The 14,151-nt window shown below is 41.1% G+C and overlaps 1 protein-coding gene across 1 annotated transcript; it reads left to right on the plus strand.

Moving 5' to 3' along the window:
- Positions 1-442: 442 nt before the first annotated feature.
- On the plus strand, positions 443-9,622 carry LOC138973149 (uncharacterized). Its single transcript, XM_070345824.1, has 6 exons — positions 443-1,632; positions 1,749-2,401; positions 4,778-4,916; positions 6,287-6,514; positions 7,637-7,906; positions 8,839-9,622. The coding sequence occupies exons 1-6, from the start codon at positions 1,612-1,614 to the stop codon at positions 9,121-9,123; spliced, it is 1,596 nt and encodes a 531-aa protein (XP_070201925.1). The 5' UTR covers positions 443-1,611; the 3' UTR covers positions 9,124-9,622.
- The last annotated feature ends 4,529 nt before the right edge of the window (positions 9,623-14,151 follow it).

Below are 14,151 nucleotides of genomic sequence, written 5' to 3' on the forward strand. Positions count from 1 at the left end.
GTTACCTACCGTCTTTGAAAGTTTGATCACAACACTGTAAAGACATGGGGAGTGGAGTGTTTTTATCTCCAGCTGGTCATCCTACTATCTGGTCATCCTCACTCAGTTTTTGACTCTACCCCTCCCCACCTTATGGAAGTCCTTAACGTAGGCAGGACTAATCATTTATCATACCATGAACAATCTCTTTCTCCTCGCCTTTTATTCAAAGTTCGTTTAATCTGTTTAAAATCACCAGCGTGGCGATCATGATTTCCTTACTTGTAATCAACAGATAGATCTAGATCTATCAGGCCAAAAAAAAAAATAGGTGTGGTTAAGGTAACATAGCCAAAAAAATAGGGTAGGAAGGTAGGCAATCACTTTTTATGTTTTTTAACTTTTTTTCCAATGTGTACAAATTAAACCTACTTGACAGGGAAATAAGTGTGCGACTCGAGCGCTTTAGCTTTCATTGCGTTTTCTGCACTCGTTGGTTTTTTTTGTTGGGTTTTTTTGGTTTTTTTTTGACAAATGTAATAAAAAGTTATAGGATCGGCCCCTAAAAATAGGGTAGGTCGGGTTACCGTAACCACACCTATTTTTTTTTTAGGCCTCAGCATCACAATCAAGCTTGATGAGCTATTGCAAGATTACTCTGCATTTCAGCGCTTCACCCGATGAATAACAGACCCCAGGGGAGAATTAAACAGTAAAATGATGTGACATTGGTGAATGGATGCGTATTCTTGAAAACTTACCTTCAGAAACGTTGTTTTCGCTCAAATCAAAACACGCAATGTTGCGGAGGCCGCCATCTTGAATTTTCATGCTGCGGATATATAAAATTCTAAAAACGATCAAATTAAATACCAGAACACAAAAATACCCATAAGAGTATTTATGTCATGCATGTGTTATCAGCAGACAACTTCTGGTGCATGGTAAACCATTGAATTTTACATTTGCTGAGTTGGGAATATTTACTGCTGAGCGCTTTTGGTACGAATTTCGTCTGCTGTAAATGCAGCCTTTTATTCCCTATCAAAGACAAAAAAAACGATTTCTGAAGTGGCTCTGTATCTGAAATCCCTTAAATAATTATAAGGAACAATACCACAAAGTATGATGTTTGTTGCAAGATGTGAATGATTTATGAGTGCGTCTGCAACATACGAGCCCCACTAAATGACCCACTTTTGGCTGCTTCAGTACAGCTAGATATATATAATTATAGTGTCGGGCGCCTATGTGACAAGCACGGTTGACTTAACAAGCGTAGTCTCTTACAAGAATGTAAACTGAGAACTTGAATGGAGCATACCGCTTTTGTAGTGATCTGAACGTTGAGAAATGCAAATGGCGCCTAAACATATATATCTATATACTATACTACATGCATGTATCCAGGTTGTTCTACACAATCTGTTCAAGTCTAGGGACTGCTCACAATGAATTGTTCAGTAAGATGGAGCTTTTGACATGATAAGATAATAACGTCACTCCGCTGCTCTGGTCCGCTTTTCTTCCAGTCGTTTGACACACATTGGCTGTCAACCAATACAGCAATACAGGTGCACAGCATCCGGAATACCGTGTTTGTTCCTGCTTTCTCGAAGAGAACACCCGAAAATGAAGATTGTGAAAAGAAAGGTAAGTTTACTGAAATGCTTTTAGGATAATGGTCGTCATTGATCATTATCTTTATCGTCATAGTCTTCATTATCGTCGTCGTCATGCTTCATCATCTCGTGGTTGACTATGTGCAGGTGCTGGTGCTGGGCATTGTCATGCTCAGTGTGTGGTTGATCTACTCCCTTTCTAGTGGTGTCAGTCACAACCAACATCTACTTTCACCCGTGAAAGCTGCTGCTGTTGACAACAATGTTGATGACAACACCAATCTTGGCGTTCCTGCTGATAACGGTCATCAGCACAAGAACCTCATGACACACAGCGGCCTTGGCGGACAGTTTTCACACATCATCAAAAACACGAGGCCATCAACTAGACTTCTCGTCAATGAACAAAACAAAGACAGACACGAGAAACCAAGACAGTTTCTATACAGTGACAATGTCCAAGGCAAAAGGTTCCTCCCATACAGTGTCGAAAGAACGCGTGTTTCTCGGTATCTGCCTCAACAGAAGCACAATCGTCTGTTTAAACCAGACATATACGTGAACAGTAAAGTGAAACGTTCAGACCATTCACCGAGCACAAACAAAACTGTGGGACAAAATCATTCCAACGGAGGACACCCAGAAACATTCGCTCACCCTGTGAATCCGACACAACGCCTAGTACACGTGAAAGACAAAGATAGTCTTGTGACGAAACATTCAATGGGTGGAGCAGGGGCTGTGGCAAGGGCTGGCAGTGATGTCATCCCCAAACGGCGAACAATAATCTATTCCTGCAAGTAAGATGAAAATGAGTGGAGCAAGTTTACTTGATCGCATGTGACACACAGCTGAGGTTTAGGAATGATGTGCCTTTGTGTGTGTGTGTGTGTGTGTGTGTGTGTTTGTGTTTGCCGATGTGTGTGTCAGTGTGCCGCGTTTATCATGTGTGTGTGTGTGTGTGTGTGTGTGTGTGTGACGGTGTGTGCCAGTGTGTGCGCGTGTGTGTGGGAGTGTGTATGAGCGCACAGAAGAGAGAGAGAGAGAGAGAGAGACGGAGACGGAGAGAGAGAGAGAGAGAGAGAGAGAGAGAGAGAGAGAGAGAGAGAGACGTAGGGGAAAGGCTCCTAATATGGACCGGTACCCGGCTCTTGTTCTGACAAACCATAGACCTATATTATAGGTCCCTGGACAAACTAACGGCGCTAGAGCGCTCAAACCAATTTCATTCGCTTTATTCACCCTCTCTGGATAAGTTGCACATGTCTAAACAGTTGCAGAAACACGAACCTCAAAACCGTTAGGCTTTTTTTTCTTTTTTACATTTAGTCAAGTTTTGACTAAATGTTTTAACATAGAGGGGGGGAATCGAGACGAGGGTCGTGGTGTATGTATGTGTGTGTGTGTGTGTCTGTGTCTGTGTGTCTGTGTGTGTGTGTAGAGCGATTCAGACCAAACTACTGGACCGATCTTTATGAAATTTTACATGAGAGTTCCTGGGTATGATATCCCCGGACGTTTTTTGTTTTTTTCGATAAATGTCTTTGATGACGTCATATCCGGCTTTTTGTAAAAGTTGAGGCGGCACTGTCAGACCCTCATTTTTCAATCAAATTGATTGAAATTTTGGCAAAGCAATCTTCGACGAAGGCCGGGGTTTGGTATTGCATTTCAGCTTGGTGGCTTAAAAACTAATGAGTGAGTTTGGTCATTAAAAATCGGAAACTTGTAATTAAAAGTATTTTTTTATTAAACGATCCAAAAACAATTTCATCTTATTCTTCGTCATTTGCTGATTCCAAAAACATATAAATATGTTATATTTGGATTAAAAACAAGCTCTGAAAATTAAAAATATAAAAATTATGATCAAAATTAAAATTCCGAAATCGATTTAAAAACAATTCCGTCTTATTCCTTGTTGGTTCCTGATTCCAAAAACATATAGATATGATATGTTTGGATTAAAAACACGCTCAGAAAGTTAAAACGAAGAGAGGTACAGAAAAGCGTGCTATGCAGCACACCGAAACAATGCATGCACTACAGCGCTGAACAGGCTCGTCAGTTTCACTCCGTTTTGCACAAGCGGCAGACTACGGTCATTGTGAAAAAATGCAGTGCGTTCAGTTTCATTCTGTGAGTTCGACTGAGCTTGACTAAATGTTGTATTTTCGCCTTACGCGACTTGTTTCACTTTTGGCAGGGTTCACTCTAAATTTGACGCCTAAAACGAACTCGTTTCTGTCCACAGCCAAAGCTTTCATAACACAAAAATGGCTATATATGACAGCTCAGACAGTATTTGTTACATTTTAACAGTGTGTACCCCGAGTTTCTACTGCAAACAAAAAATAATAGCAAAACCTCAAAGTATGTGTGAGTCCCCTAATATGGACCACCTTCAACAAATCGAAGAAAATAAAAACTAAAGACAATTTCAATTAATTCATTAAGAAGCTTGCTGAAAATAACCTATAACTAGCCCTCGAGATTTCAAAAAAATATAACAAATAGTCTTTTTATTGTGGAAGTTGATAATTTCACTTATTTTCACTCTGTTTTTGATAAGCTTCTTTAGTTTCCTGGTGTGATTCAAATAATGCTCTCATCAACCCGAAACAGATCAATCTAAAGCATATTTGAATTAGTCTGATTTGCACACTAAGTTGTATCATGTTATTTTGAAGTATAGGGGGCTTTTAACAGTGATTCGTGAAGGCCGCTTCACTGGTCCATATTGGGCGCCCAGGCTCCTAATATGGACCATTTGTGATTTTTTCTGTATTTAATTTTTGCTGAAGGTCTATCAAAGCTATTTCACTCTAATTATGCCTAACGGTTAAACTAAGAGAGAAGGACTACCAACCACAAAATGAAACTTCTTCGCAAGAAAACAAGCTAGTTATCACTCAGCAATAAACAAAAAGTGGTCCATATTAGGGGCCCTTCCCCTACAAGCTTTAAAGACAAACAGACAGACAGATGCGCACGTGACGCGCGCGCGCACAGTAGTCACAGAAACTTGAATTGATGTGAAATGATTATAGTTTCTTGCCAGGATTTTGTGTACAAACCGACGGCAGACTTCCCGTATATTTACAATTTCGACTGTCCGTTTTTCCTAACGTTAACTCGTTTTAGTGGTACCCATTTATGATTACCTGTGTGGTCAGCGCCAGTGCATGCGGAGGGTGGGCTGACCGCCAGAAAGGGGTGGTCAGTGCCTTCGTGCTGTCTGTGCTGATGGACAGAGACTTCAAGCTGTACATGCCGCGTCCCTGCGACGTCGCCACCTTCCTGGCGCCCAACAAGGTACACTGGAACCTCCCTCTTAAGACCTAAACAATCATCTGGTCTGAAAAATTAGAAAGTCTTAAACTGGGGGTACATTTACAGAGGTTATTAACAGAACAGTCTAAACAGCAGGGTCTCAACTGATAGGGAAGAATTAAGTCCTAAATCGGGGATGTCAGGGCCGGACCAATTAAGTTCATTTGAGGGGGGGGGGGGGGGGGTGTCCAACTGAAGGCAGGGGTCCAGGGGCCGCTGAGGCCCTGGTGGGGTGCAGGGGCAACCTCTGGTGGGGTCTGGGGGGCAAAGCCTCCCAGAAGCTGAGAAAATGTTGCATTTGTGAGGTCATTTTTTGGTCTTTCCTTGCAACTGGGAATCAAAATTACACATTTTCAACAGTAACAAAATACTTCAGATATTCATTTACCATAGTGGTTCAGTGGAATAATCACAAAGACATATATGCCTAGTAAATAAGTCCGACATATTTTTTTTCTTTTCTCTGAGAGGTACATCGGATGGCCGGGGGGAGGGGGGGGGGGCCGGAACCCAGGCCCCCCCCCCCCCCCCCCCCCCCCAGATCCGGCCCTGGATGTTAAAAGGGGGTTCCACTGCAGTAACATATGTTAAAAGAAAGAGTTTGTGATTCGAGTCAAAATACATTGTTGACTTTCAAACAAACACTGAGAACGAACGAAGAAACCGATGAAGGGAAAAAAAATTGTGTTACAATCAGTGTTACAAGAAAGAAACACAACAAAGTTGCTAGCCGCGTTTTGAAGGTGAGGTTACTGGGATAGGGATGATGACGTTTGGGGGATGTGGTTGGGGCAGGACTCTGGTGAAGAGGGACTGAATAGAGTAACATCATAGAATTACGGGCCATGAACAGTCCAACTCAACTCAACTCAACTCAACTCAAATTTTATTGGCTTCAATTTCCACATAGAAGAATTTGTCTTGCGCTTGGGATTAAGACATAGGCAGAAAGTAAGAGTATAACATATAAAAACAGCATTCATATCACATTTCATGTATCACACACAGTAATCACTAGTATAGGCCTAGGCCTACAAATATCACATTTGTCCCTGTATCATACATGCAAATAAATAGTCCAAGCGGTCACACACGCCATCAATTCTGTTCTACCCCCATAAGTAAATGCAGCCAAGTTTTAATCAGGCCGAACCAAGTTTTAGAACGTGTGACTGAGGCCAAGGAATGCAACAAACAACAGACATCCACAGAGAAAGATATGACAGACAGTCGGACAGACAAGATCATACAAATGAAACTCCCTCTCTTTGCCCCCATCTCTCTCTTGCACGTCCCCCCCCCCCTCCACACACACATACCAGAGTGTAAAAGTATATTTTTCACTGACACAGGTGAACTGGACGCTGAACGTAGAAGAGACAGAAGGACAAAGCGTGCACCACGTGCTCGGGATCAACGTAGGTCACACGTACGACCTCGTGAAGAGGATGCTGGGACAAGATGACCTCAACATCGCCGAGACGGACGCGGACTATGTCTTCATCACGTGGAACATGGAGGTGGTGCACATGCTGAGGACTCACCCCAGGGCACAAAGGCATGATTGGCTTGCACCAAAGGTTTGGTTTATTTCCCCACATTGATTTTTGTCTCTTCACTTTTGTTTTTATGTTCCTTTTCTGTTGATCATTCAGGTGCCTTGCTATCAACAGATAGGCACCAGGAGAACCAATATTTTCTTCGCCCGTAAGGGTGGCATGTAGCTTTTAATAGTCTTATGTCCTGCCCAGGCCAGAGCTTTAGATTATCACGCAACATCGACGTCAATAACTGAATAAGAAGCGACCATTTCATGTTTTCGGTGTCCGGGGTCCTGCAGCTAATACGAAAAAAAGAACTTTTACTAACCTCTGTTATGGTCGACCATGAGCTAACTGCGACACATGTCAATTACTTGTTAGTCCTAGTTCTGAGAGCGATAAATATTACCTACATTAATTACTGTCCGGGCTTTTTCAAAATATACTTAAAAAAAAATATATAGGCAAGCTCTTTCTGATCCCATGCACTATCAGTTTGAATGATACGAACATCAGTGCTGTTGCTGCAATCATTTTTGTGCATGAAGAAGTCCTCGTGAGTCTTCACCATGGCTATGCATGTTTACTGCTGCGGTAAGTCTGAGTCTAGCGAAGAACTTAAGCAATTAAGAGAAACAATGGACTTGTGGGTTCCTTTACCGCCATCTACGTTACCGGCATTTTCCAGCAAATGAGAAAGAATGAATGTTCCAACGTTTGATATGGTTTTCACCCACCGGAGCATACATCATTACATGTACTACGAAAAAAACATTGGCAGGGCCGTCAGGTTACTCCTCACTCTGTCGTGAGGTGAAATGCAAGCACCCGTCATATACCTTACCGCCATATAGCTTGTATACTGTACACTCACACATATAGCACGGCTATATATGGCATTTTATACATCACCCATTATTCTGTGTTGATGAATGATAGAGCAACACAAAAACACAAATATTGCACAAAAAAGCCATACAAATATTTAGGAACTTGTCAAAATGTACTTCCGGTCGCCGTATTGACATTGGGTGACATGCATACACACACACACACACCCAAACACACATGTATACCCTGACCCCCCTCCCCCCACAACCACACAAAGACTATATCCATCTTAGAGTTCACTAAACCAACACTCTTCACAATTCTTCCCAGATGTCGACAGGGGAAATCTACCGCCATGTAATACAGCAACTGTTCCAGTGGAAACTACCCACAGAGGCACTACAGGGCGATTTCCAAGGGATACGGCCCCCGGCAAACACTAAGCTGGCTTGCGCTCAGATCCGCACTGGGGATGATTCTGATCTCCGAGGGTGGAACATCTTCAATACTCTGGATTCTCTCCACGTCCTATTCGACTTTCTGCGGCAGTTCAACGATTCCGACCGCTACAGGATCTTCTTTACATCTGACAAAACAAAGGTGAGGTAAAGGGGGAAGTAGAGTTGATCAATTGCTACATGTATGTATGTTTTCATAAGTTAAATAAAAACTTGATCTGAAGTCGGTAGAACATGTTTACCTTTTCCAAAGCAAATGAGATAATGCTTTGAAATTGCAGTAACTCGAAAACAAACACTGATTTTTATTGTTGCTACTGCTGCCTGTGTGTGATTTATGTAATTAAGGCATCATTCATCCAAATCAATCATCAGTTTTGCATTCACAGTCAGTTTGGGTCCATATCAAAGCATATATATACTTGTGAAACGCTGTTGCTATCATTTTAATTTGTTACCTTTCTTTCTTTCTTTATTTGGTGTTTAACGTCGTTTTCAACCATTCAAGGTTATATCGCGACGGGGGAAGGGGGGAGATGGGATAGGGGAAAGGGGGGAGATGGGATAGAGCCACTTGTTAATTGTTTCTTGTTCACAAAAGCACTAATCAAAAAATTGCTCCAGGGGCTTGCAACGTAGTACAATATATGACCTTACTGGGAGAATGCAAGTTTCCAGTACAAAGGACGTAACATTTCTTACATACTGCTTGACTAAAATCTTTACAAACATTGACTATATTCTATACAAGAAACACTTAACAAGGGTAAAAGGAGAAACAGAACCTGTTAGTCGCCTCTTACGACATGCTGGTTAGCATCGGGTAAATTCTTTCTCGTCCCAACCAATATGGGACTCCCCCTAACTCGCAGGGGGTATTTGTTACCTTTTAAAAGGGATATTTGTGTAGTTTTTGATGTGGGGGATGGGGAGCATTAAAGTTGTGTGTTCATTTCAATGCTTCATATTCTCTTGGGTGCAAGAAGACTTGTTCTGCATAACTCTCACTTACTGCTGTTGTCTATATTCATAGCACATATTCTTTTTTTGGTTTTTTTACTTGGATGACTGCAGGTGCTAGCAATGGCCAGAGAAAAGTTCCCGAGGGTATTCATGTCCAGCTCGGGCCCCATCACTCACGTGGACACTGACCGGGGCACAGACGCCTGTGCTGGCTTAGGTCGCGCCATTTGGGACCAGCTGGTGCTCGCCGTGTGTGATGTTCTCATCATTTCCAGGAGCGGTTTTGGCAAAATTGCCGCCTTTCTCAGAAATACAGACTACGGGCTGTACCTCTTCCATGGTTTTAAGATCACAAGTTATCGTCGAAGTGACAATTTTGGAGACAGGTTGTGGTGATGAGAGGATTTTGATGTGTGTGTGTGTGTGTGTGTGTGTGTGTGTGTGTGTGTGTGTGTGTGTGTGTGTGTGTGTGTGTGTGCTCTCTTGCTGTGGTATGTTTGTTTTTGTTCATACAAACATGTGTGATACATGTGTATGTGACTCACTCATACTACCATACTCGCAAATAGTATTACTGTTACAGTCAATATTTTTATTTGACATTAATAGCATGTAAACATGATAAAAACTAGCAGTCACATTAAGAATATGATATATGTGAATTTTTTCTCTGTCAATATTAGCTTTGTTCAAAGACAATCAAATAGCTCCAATATTAGGTCTGCTTTCCTTAGTCCATATATAATTATATTCTTTCCCTGTATGATTTTAATTTTGTCTGTGGCTTTTAAACAAGGTATGTTTGGGTATGTTGTATAGTGTAAACATGTATCGTTATAACCTGCGTTGCTAACAAATGTTTTCCCTATACTGCAATACAGTTCAATGATACAACTGTGCTGTGTAGCTGTTGTGTGAGTCACAATGTAAGAAAACCGTCTTTCAGCTTGTCATGAGTACAAAGAGAAACTGGACACAGTCAAACAACAAGACGTATGAAAGTTAAAGATGAAAGAGTTGGACTGTTTTTTAATTTCTATTTACTATTACTATTATTCCTTCAAAGCTAGAACCTGCCTGAAAAGCATACTGGCTGTGTGATTGTGTTTGTGTGAGTGTGTGTCTGTGTTCTTGTAGACATTGCAACTGTGGTTACCTCGTTACTGTACTTCCAATCGTGAAATCACATTTGAATTATTGAAAATCTGTTCTACTAGTTACACTTGTGGGAGATTAAGTCAAAACATGAACATAGAATCAGAAAATATGTTTAGAAAACAATAACAGCAAACAAAGCATGCATGAGAAAAATCAACAACACACAAACAAAAGGTCCAACCGCAGTGCTTTGTTTAGATCATTCATTAAACCCGCATAATGAACTGCATCACAGGAATTTTTTTATCACAACTTTGATAGGCATTAAAAAATATTGCCTTTGAAACAATGTCAGCACAACTAATCATTATGAAAATGTTTGAAATGAACACATGAAGTTGGTACTGGTCCTCTTCTAAGCAAGTGCCATTTTCTTTGTTCACACACAGTTACATCCAACTTTTAAGACCACCAAAAATGTGAGAAAAGTCTCAATATAGAGAATCTTAAAAACGTCCCCAGTGTTCAGTCTGACTGTAAACCCTGAACATGTCATGTCCATTAAAAGAAAGCCACAATGAAAGATTCTTTCGTGCACTGCACATCCCAGCAACTGAAAGTAGACTGAGAAGTTGATCGACTGCTTGGGCTTTTTAAATTGTATAGGGCGGGCAGTGTGAGACTTGGGAACAACAGTTTGGGCATACACATGCACATCAGGGTATCTACACAGGCTAGTCAGAGATTGACTCGGGTTGTATGGTGTGCCCTTCTTTGTTCAAACATTTGTTAATGGACAAAATCAGTATTTTTCAGCTTTAAAGGTTTTAACAGTTCTTTTTTCTGATTCTTTGAACAGGAACACATCAAAAGGAACAGATAGGAAAAGGGTAAATCATCTCGGTGAAAAGCTGCAATGAACAATAACAAGGAATTAATCAGCATAACATAGGATTCATTCTCACACAAAATGGAGATTCACTCAAATTTATGTAAACACCTCTTACACAATATGTTTCTCATCGCAAAGCACCTAACTGGAGTAAGGGAATAAATTCCATGAATTGAAACACAAGTACCTTCAAAAAGCAGCCACAGGGACTGCTCCACAATTCCAAAACGTGACTGATGACAACCCCTCATATAACATAACATCAGTTATAAATGAAATAGACGTTGAGAAAAACAAGGAAAAATATTCCAACTAGGTCCATGACTGTGAGTTAACCATTTCCCCTCTTTCTCAAAATGGACACATTCTCTGCTGCAAAACAAACAGCTGGTTACCTGTACTACAAAGCATTGTTACTAAAAACCAGAACCCATGGCTTAACTCAATAAATGACTACAATGTATTTCTTAAAGGGAACAAAATCCTCAAATGCAGGACACTATGAATAGACCTCAACCCATACACATGTAAACACAGCTTTTGACTGTTACACTTATGACTGTTAAGGAATAGCAATAGTCCAATTAACTGTCACCCTTATCCCCTCGAAAATGGAGTATGACTGCCTAAAATGGCAGGGGGGGGGGGGGGGGGGGGGACACTGTCAGTCACACTTGTAAAAGCCATGCCGGAGCTGCAACCCACACTTGACCCTCCATGTTTTCTCCACACAAAAGCATCATCATTTGACATGGGTACACTATTATTTTATCTCTGTGCAAAGACCTCAAGGAAGCATGAATGAACCCTGGATAAAAATACTGCGCTGTGATAACTGATATGCAAACAAATGGCCATGTTGTCGAGCACCTATTGATGCACAATGCTTTGACTGCAACAGTCCGACAAGTAAGAGAAAAAATCCACACAGTACATAAATAAAATAAGCCAGAGCATTATGCTTTACCTAGGTTACAAGATATGAGAAATGATACCTTTGAATGACAGGAAGTTCGAAACCAAACCAAGAGAACACAGAAATTGCCAGACTAATTTCTAGCAGATGCGACTAAAATTACTTAAAACTAAATTAAATCAACAACCAGTTGAGAGAAAAACAAAAATCAGTGTCAGTTACAATTGTCTTCAATTCTCACGGGGTTTCAAAAACAAAAGTAATAAATAAAAGGAGCTTAAAACATCGCTCAAAACGATCAAACAGATCACAACAAGATTGAGAGATTTAAAAAAAAAAAAAATCACAGGGCATTTAACAGAGGTAGAAGTAGATGGAACAGAAACAAACTGAAATAAAAGCAAAACATACATTCCGTCAACCACACAACAGACCTGTCCAGACTTTTACCCCGAATGAGAGTGTACATGCTTCCACCGGAACACAAAACAAAACTCAACTGCCTGGCTGTGTTTTCTGCAGAGTGAGCATATTTTGCTGAATTAATTTTGCATGTACATACACAGTTAATAATTAATTCAACAAAAAACTCCTATTTTGCACAGAAAATAGCCAGGCTATTAAATGTGGGTCTGTTCAAGGTGAAGGATGCTCTTATTCCATGTAACCATGAGAACAGATCTGTGGTGCCTGGCATGACGGGTTACCAGCAGAAGGAACAGATCTGTGGTGCCTGGCATGACGGGTTACCAACAGAAGGAACAGATATGTGGTGCCTGGCATGACGGGTTACCAACAGAAGGAACAGATCTGTGGTGCCTGGCATGATGGGTTACCAGCAGAAGGAACAGATATGTGGTGCCTGGCATGACGGGTTACCAACAGAAGGAACAGATATGTGGTGCCTGGCATGACGGGTTACCAACAGAAGGAACAAATATGTGGTGCCTGGCATGACGGGTTACCAGCAGAAGGAACAGATATGTGGTGCCTGGCATGACGGGTTACCAACAGAAGGAACAGATATGTGGTGCCTGGCATGACGGGTTACCAACAGAAGGAACAGATATGTGGTGCCTGGCATGACGGGTTACCAACAGAAGGAACAGATATGTGGTGCCTGGCATGACGGGTTATCAACAGAAGGAACAGATCTGTGGTGCCTGGCATGACGGGTTACCAACAGAAGGAACAGATATGTGGTGCCTGGCATGACGGGTTACCAACAGAAGGAAGCTACCTTTAAAATACAGTTGAACCCGTCTACAATGACCAGCCAAGGGACCCACTAAAAATGGTCTGTGAATTATATGGGAAAGAACCTTTTTGGGTTTCTTTACGCTGGTCAATATGTGCAGGTGATCGTTATCAAGAGGTGGTCGCCAGGACAGGTTCAATTGTGCAACTGAAACATGAAACTGAACATGTGTGAATTAACACAAATTATGCACTATGATGGGAGTTAATTCATTGTTCTCACAGTAACCAACTGAAAGTATGATGCAGGCAGTGAAACACAAAATGTGTGTCACCTCCAAGCAGTGGTTTAAGTAGGTTCATAAATAAATACATCTCTTAAAGCTTGGCTTACAGGTTTACTGTAACTATAAAAATACATCATCAATAACAGCTAGAAAAATGCACAGACATCTTTACTAAATGAATGCTTTCATATGTATTATAATACCATGTAGCAACACAACCGATATCAGACATGAGGTCTCCCAAATTTGTTAAACCTTATCCGAGAAAAAGAAAAGAACATGACATAACGATTCATGCAGCCATACTCTAGTGAAGCTATAATATAACTACATAAACTTATTTAGCTATTCTGATGGACACGCGGGGGAATTCGGGGGCTGTGATTGGATGGTCTCACGCATCTCTTTTCCGTTCATCAAAGCATAATGCTACGGAAGTCGGCCATTTTTGCCAATATCCAAAAGCATATTGGCAATAACAAAGACGCATGGTTTCGGTTTACCCATCTGTACCACACGATGTTTCAATCGACAACAGCATACACTGACAACTTGAAATTCTTCTCGGAAATGTTTTTCAGCTTTACAAATGTCGATAGCATACCCTTTTCTGCTAACTTCCCGATGAAACAGGACCAAACCAAATATTTTCTGTCCCTAAACACCACAAAATGCCCAAAGTCGAAAGATGTAGTTCAAACAGGGGGGTAAAACGGAACAGCCGTTTTTGTGTGCCTGTGTGAGCTCAGTTGCAGACTGATAAGACAAACTTTCGCATTCGGTTTTTCTTACCTCGTAACTTCACACTAAATACCCCACTTCACCTCTTAAGTATTGATGATCGACCCATGGCACTAACATTCATGTAGTCGTTTATAACTGAGGTTGAAAAATTCGCTTCATGACGAGACAAGAATAAATGCCATTCATCCAAAATGAAAACTTCGCTGCCGTCTGCTCGCGTTGTACGGATGAGATCAACGCATCGACGCAAAAACTGTCATTTTGTAAGTTTGAAACAACAAATCAAGGTC

Source organism: Littorina saxatilis, linkage group LG8 (genome assembly GCF_037325665.1).
Source record: "Littorina saxatilis isolate snail1 linkage group LG8, US_GU_Lsax_2.0, whole genome shotgun sequence".
In the NCBI taxonomy this organism is placed as follows: Eukaryota; Metazoa; Mollusca; class Gastropoda; order Littorinimorpha; family Littorinidae; genus Littorina; species Littorina saxatilis.

Coding starts and splice junctions, on each gene's coding strand:
- LOC138973149 (XM_070345824.1), top strand. CDS start 1,612: ATGAAGATTGTGAAAAGAAAG. Junction 1,633..1,748: donor TGAAGATTGTGAAAAGAAAG/GTAAGTTTACTG, acceptor GACTATGTGCAG/GTGCTGGTGCTGGGCATTGT. Junction 6,515..7,636: donor ATGATTGGCTTGCACCAAAG/GTTTGGTTTATT, acceptor AATTCTTCCCAG/ATGTCGACAGGGGAAATCTA.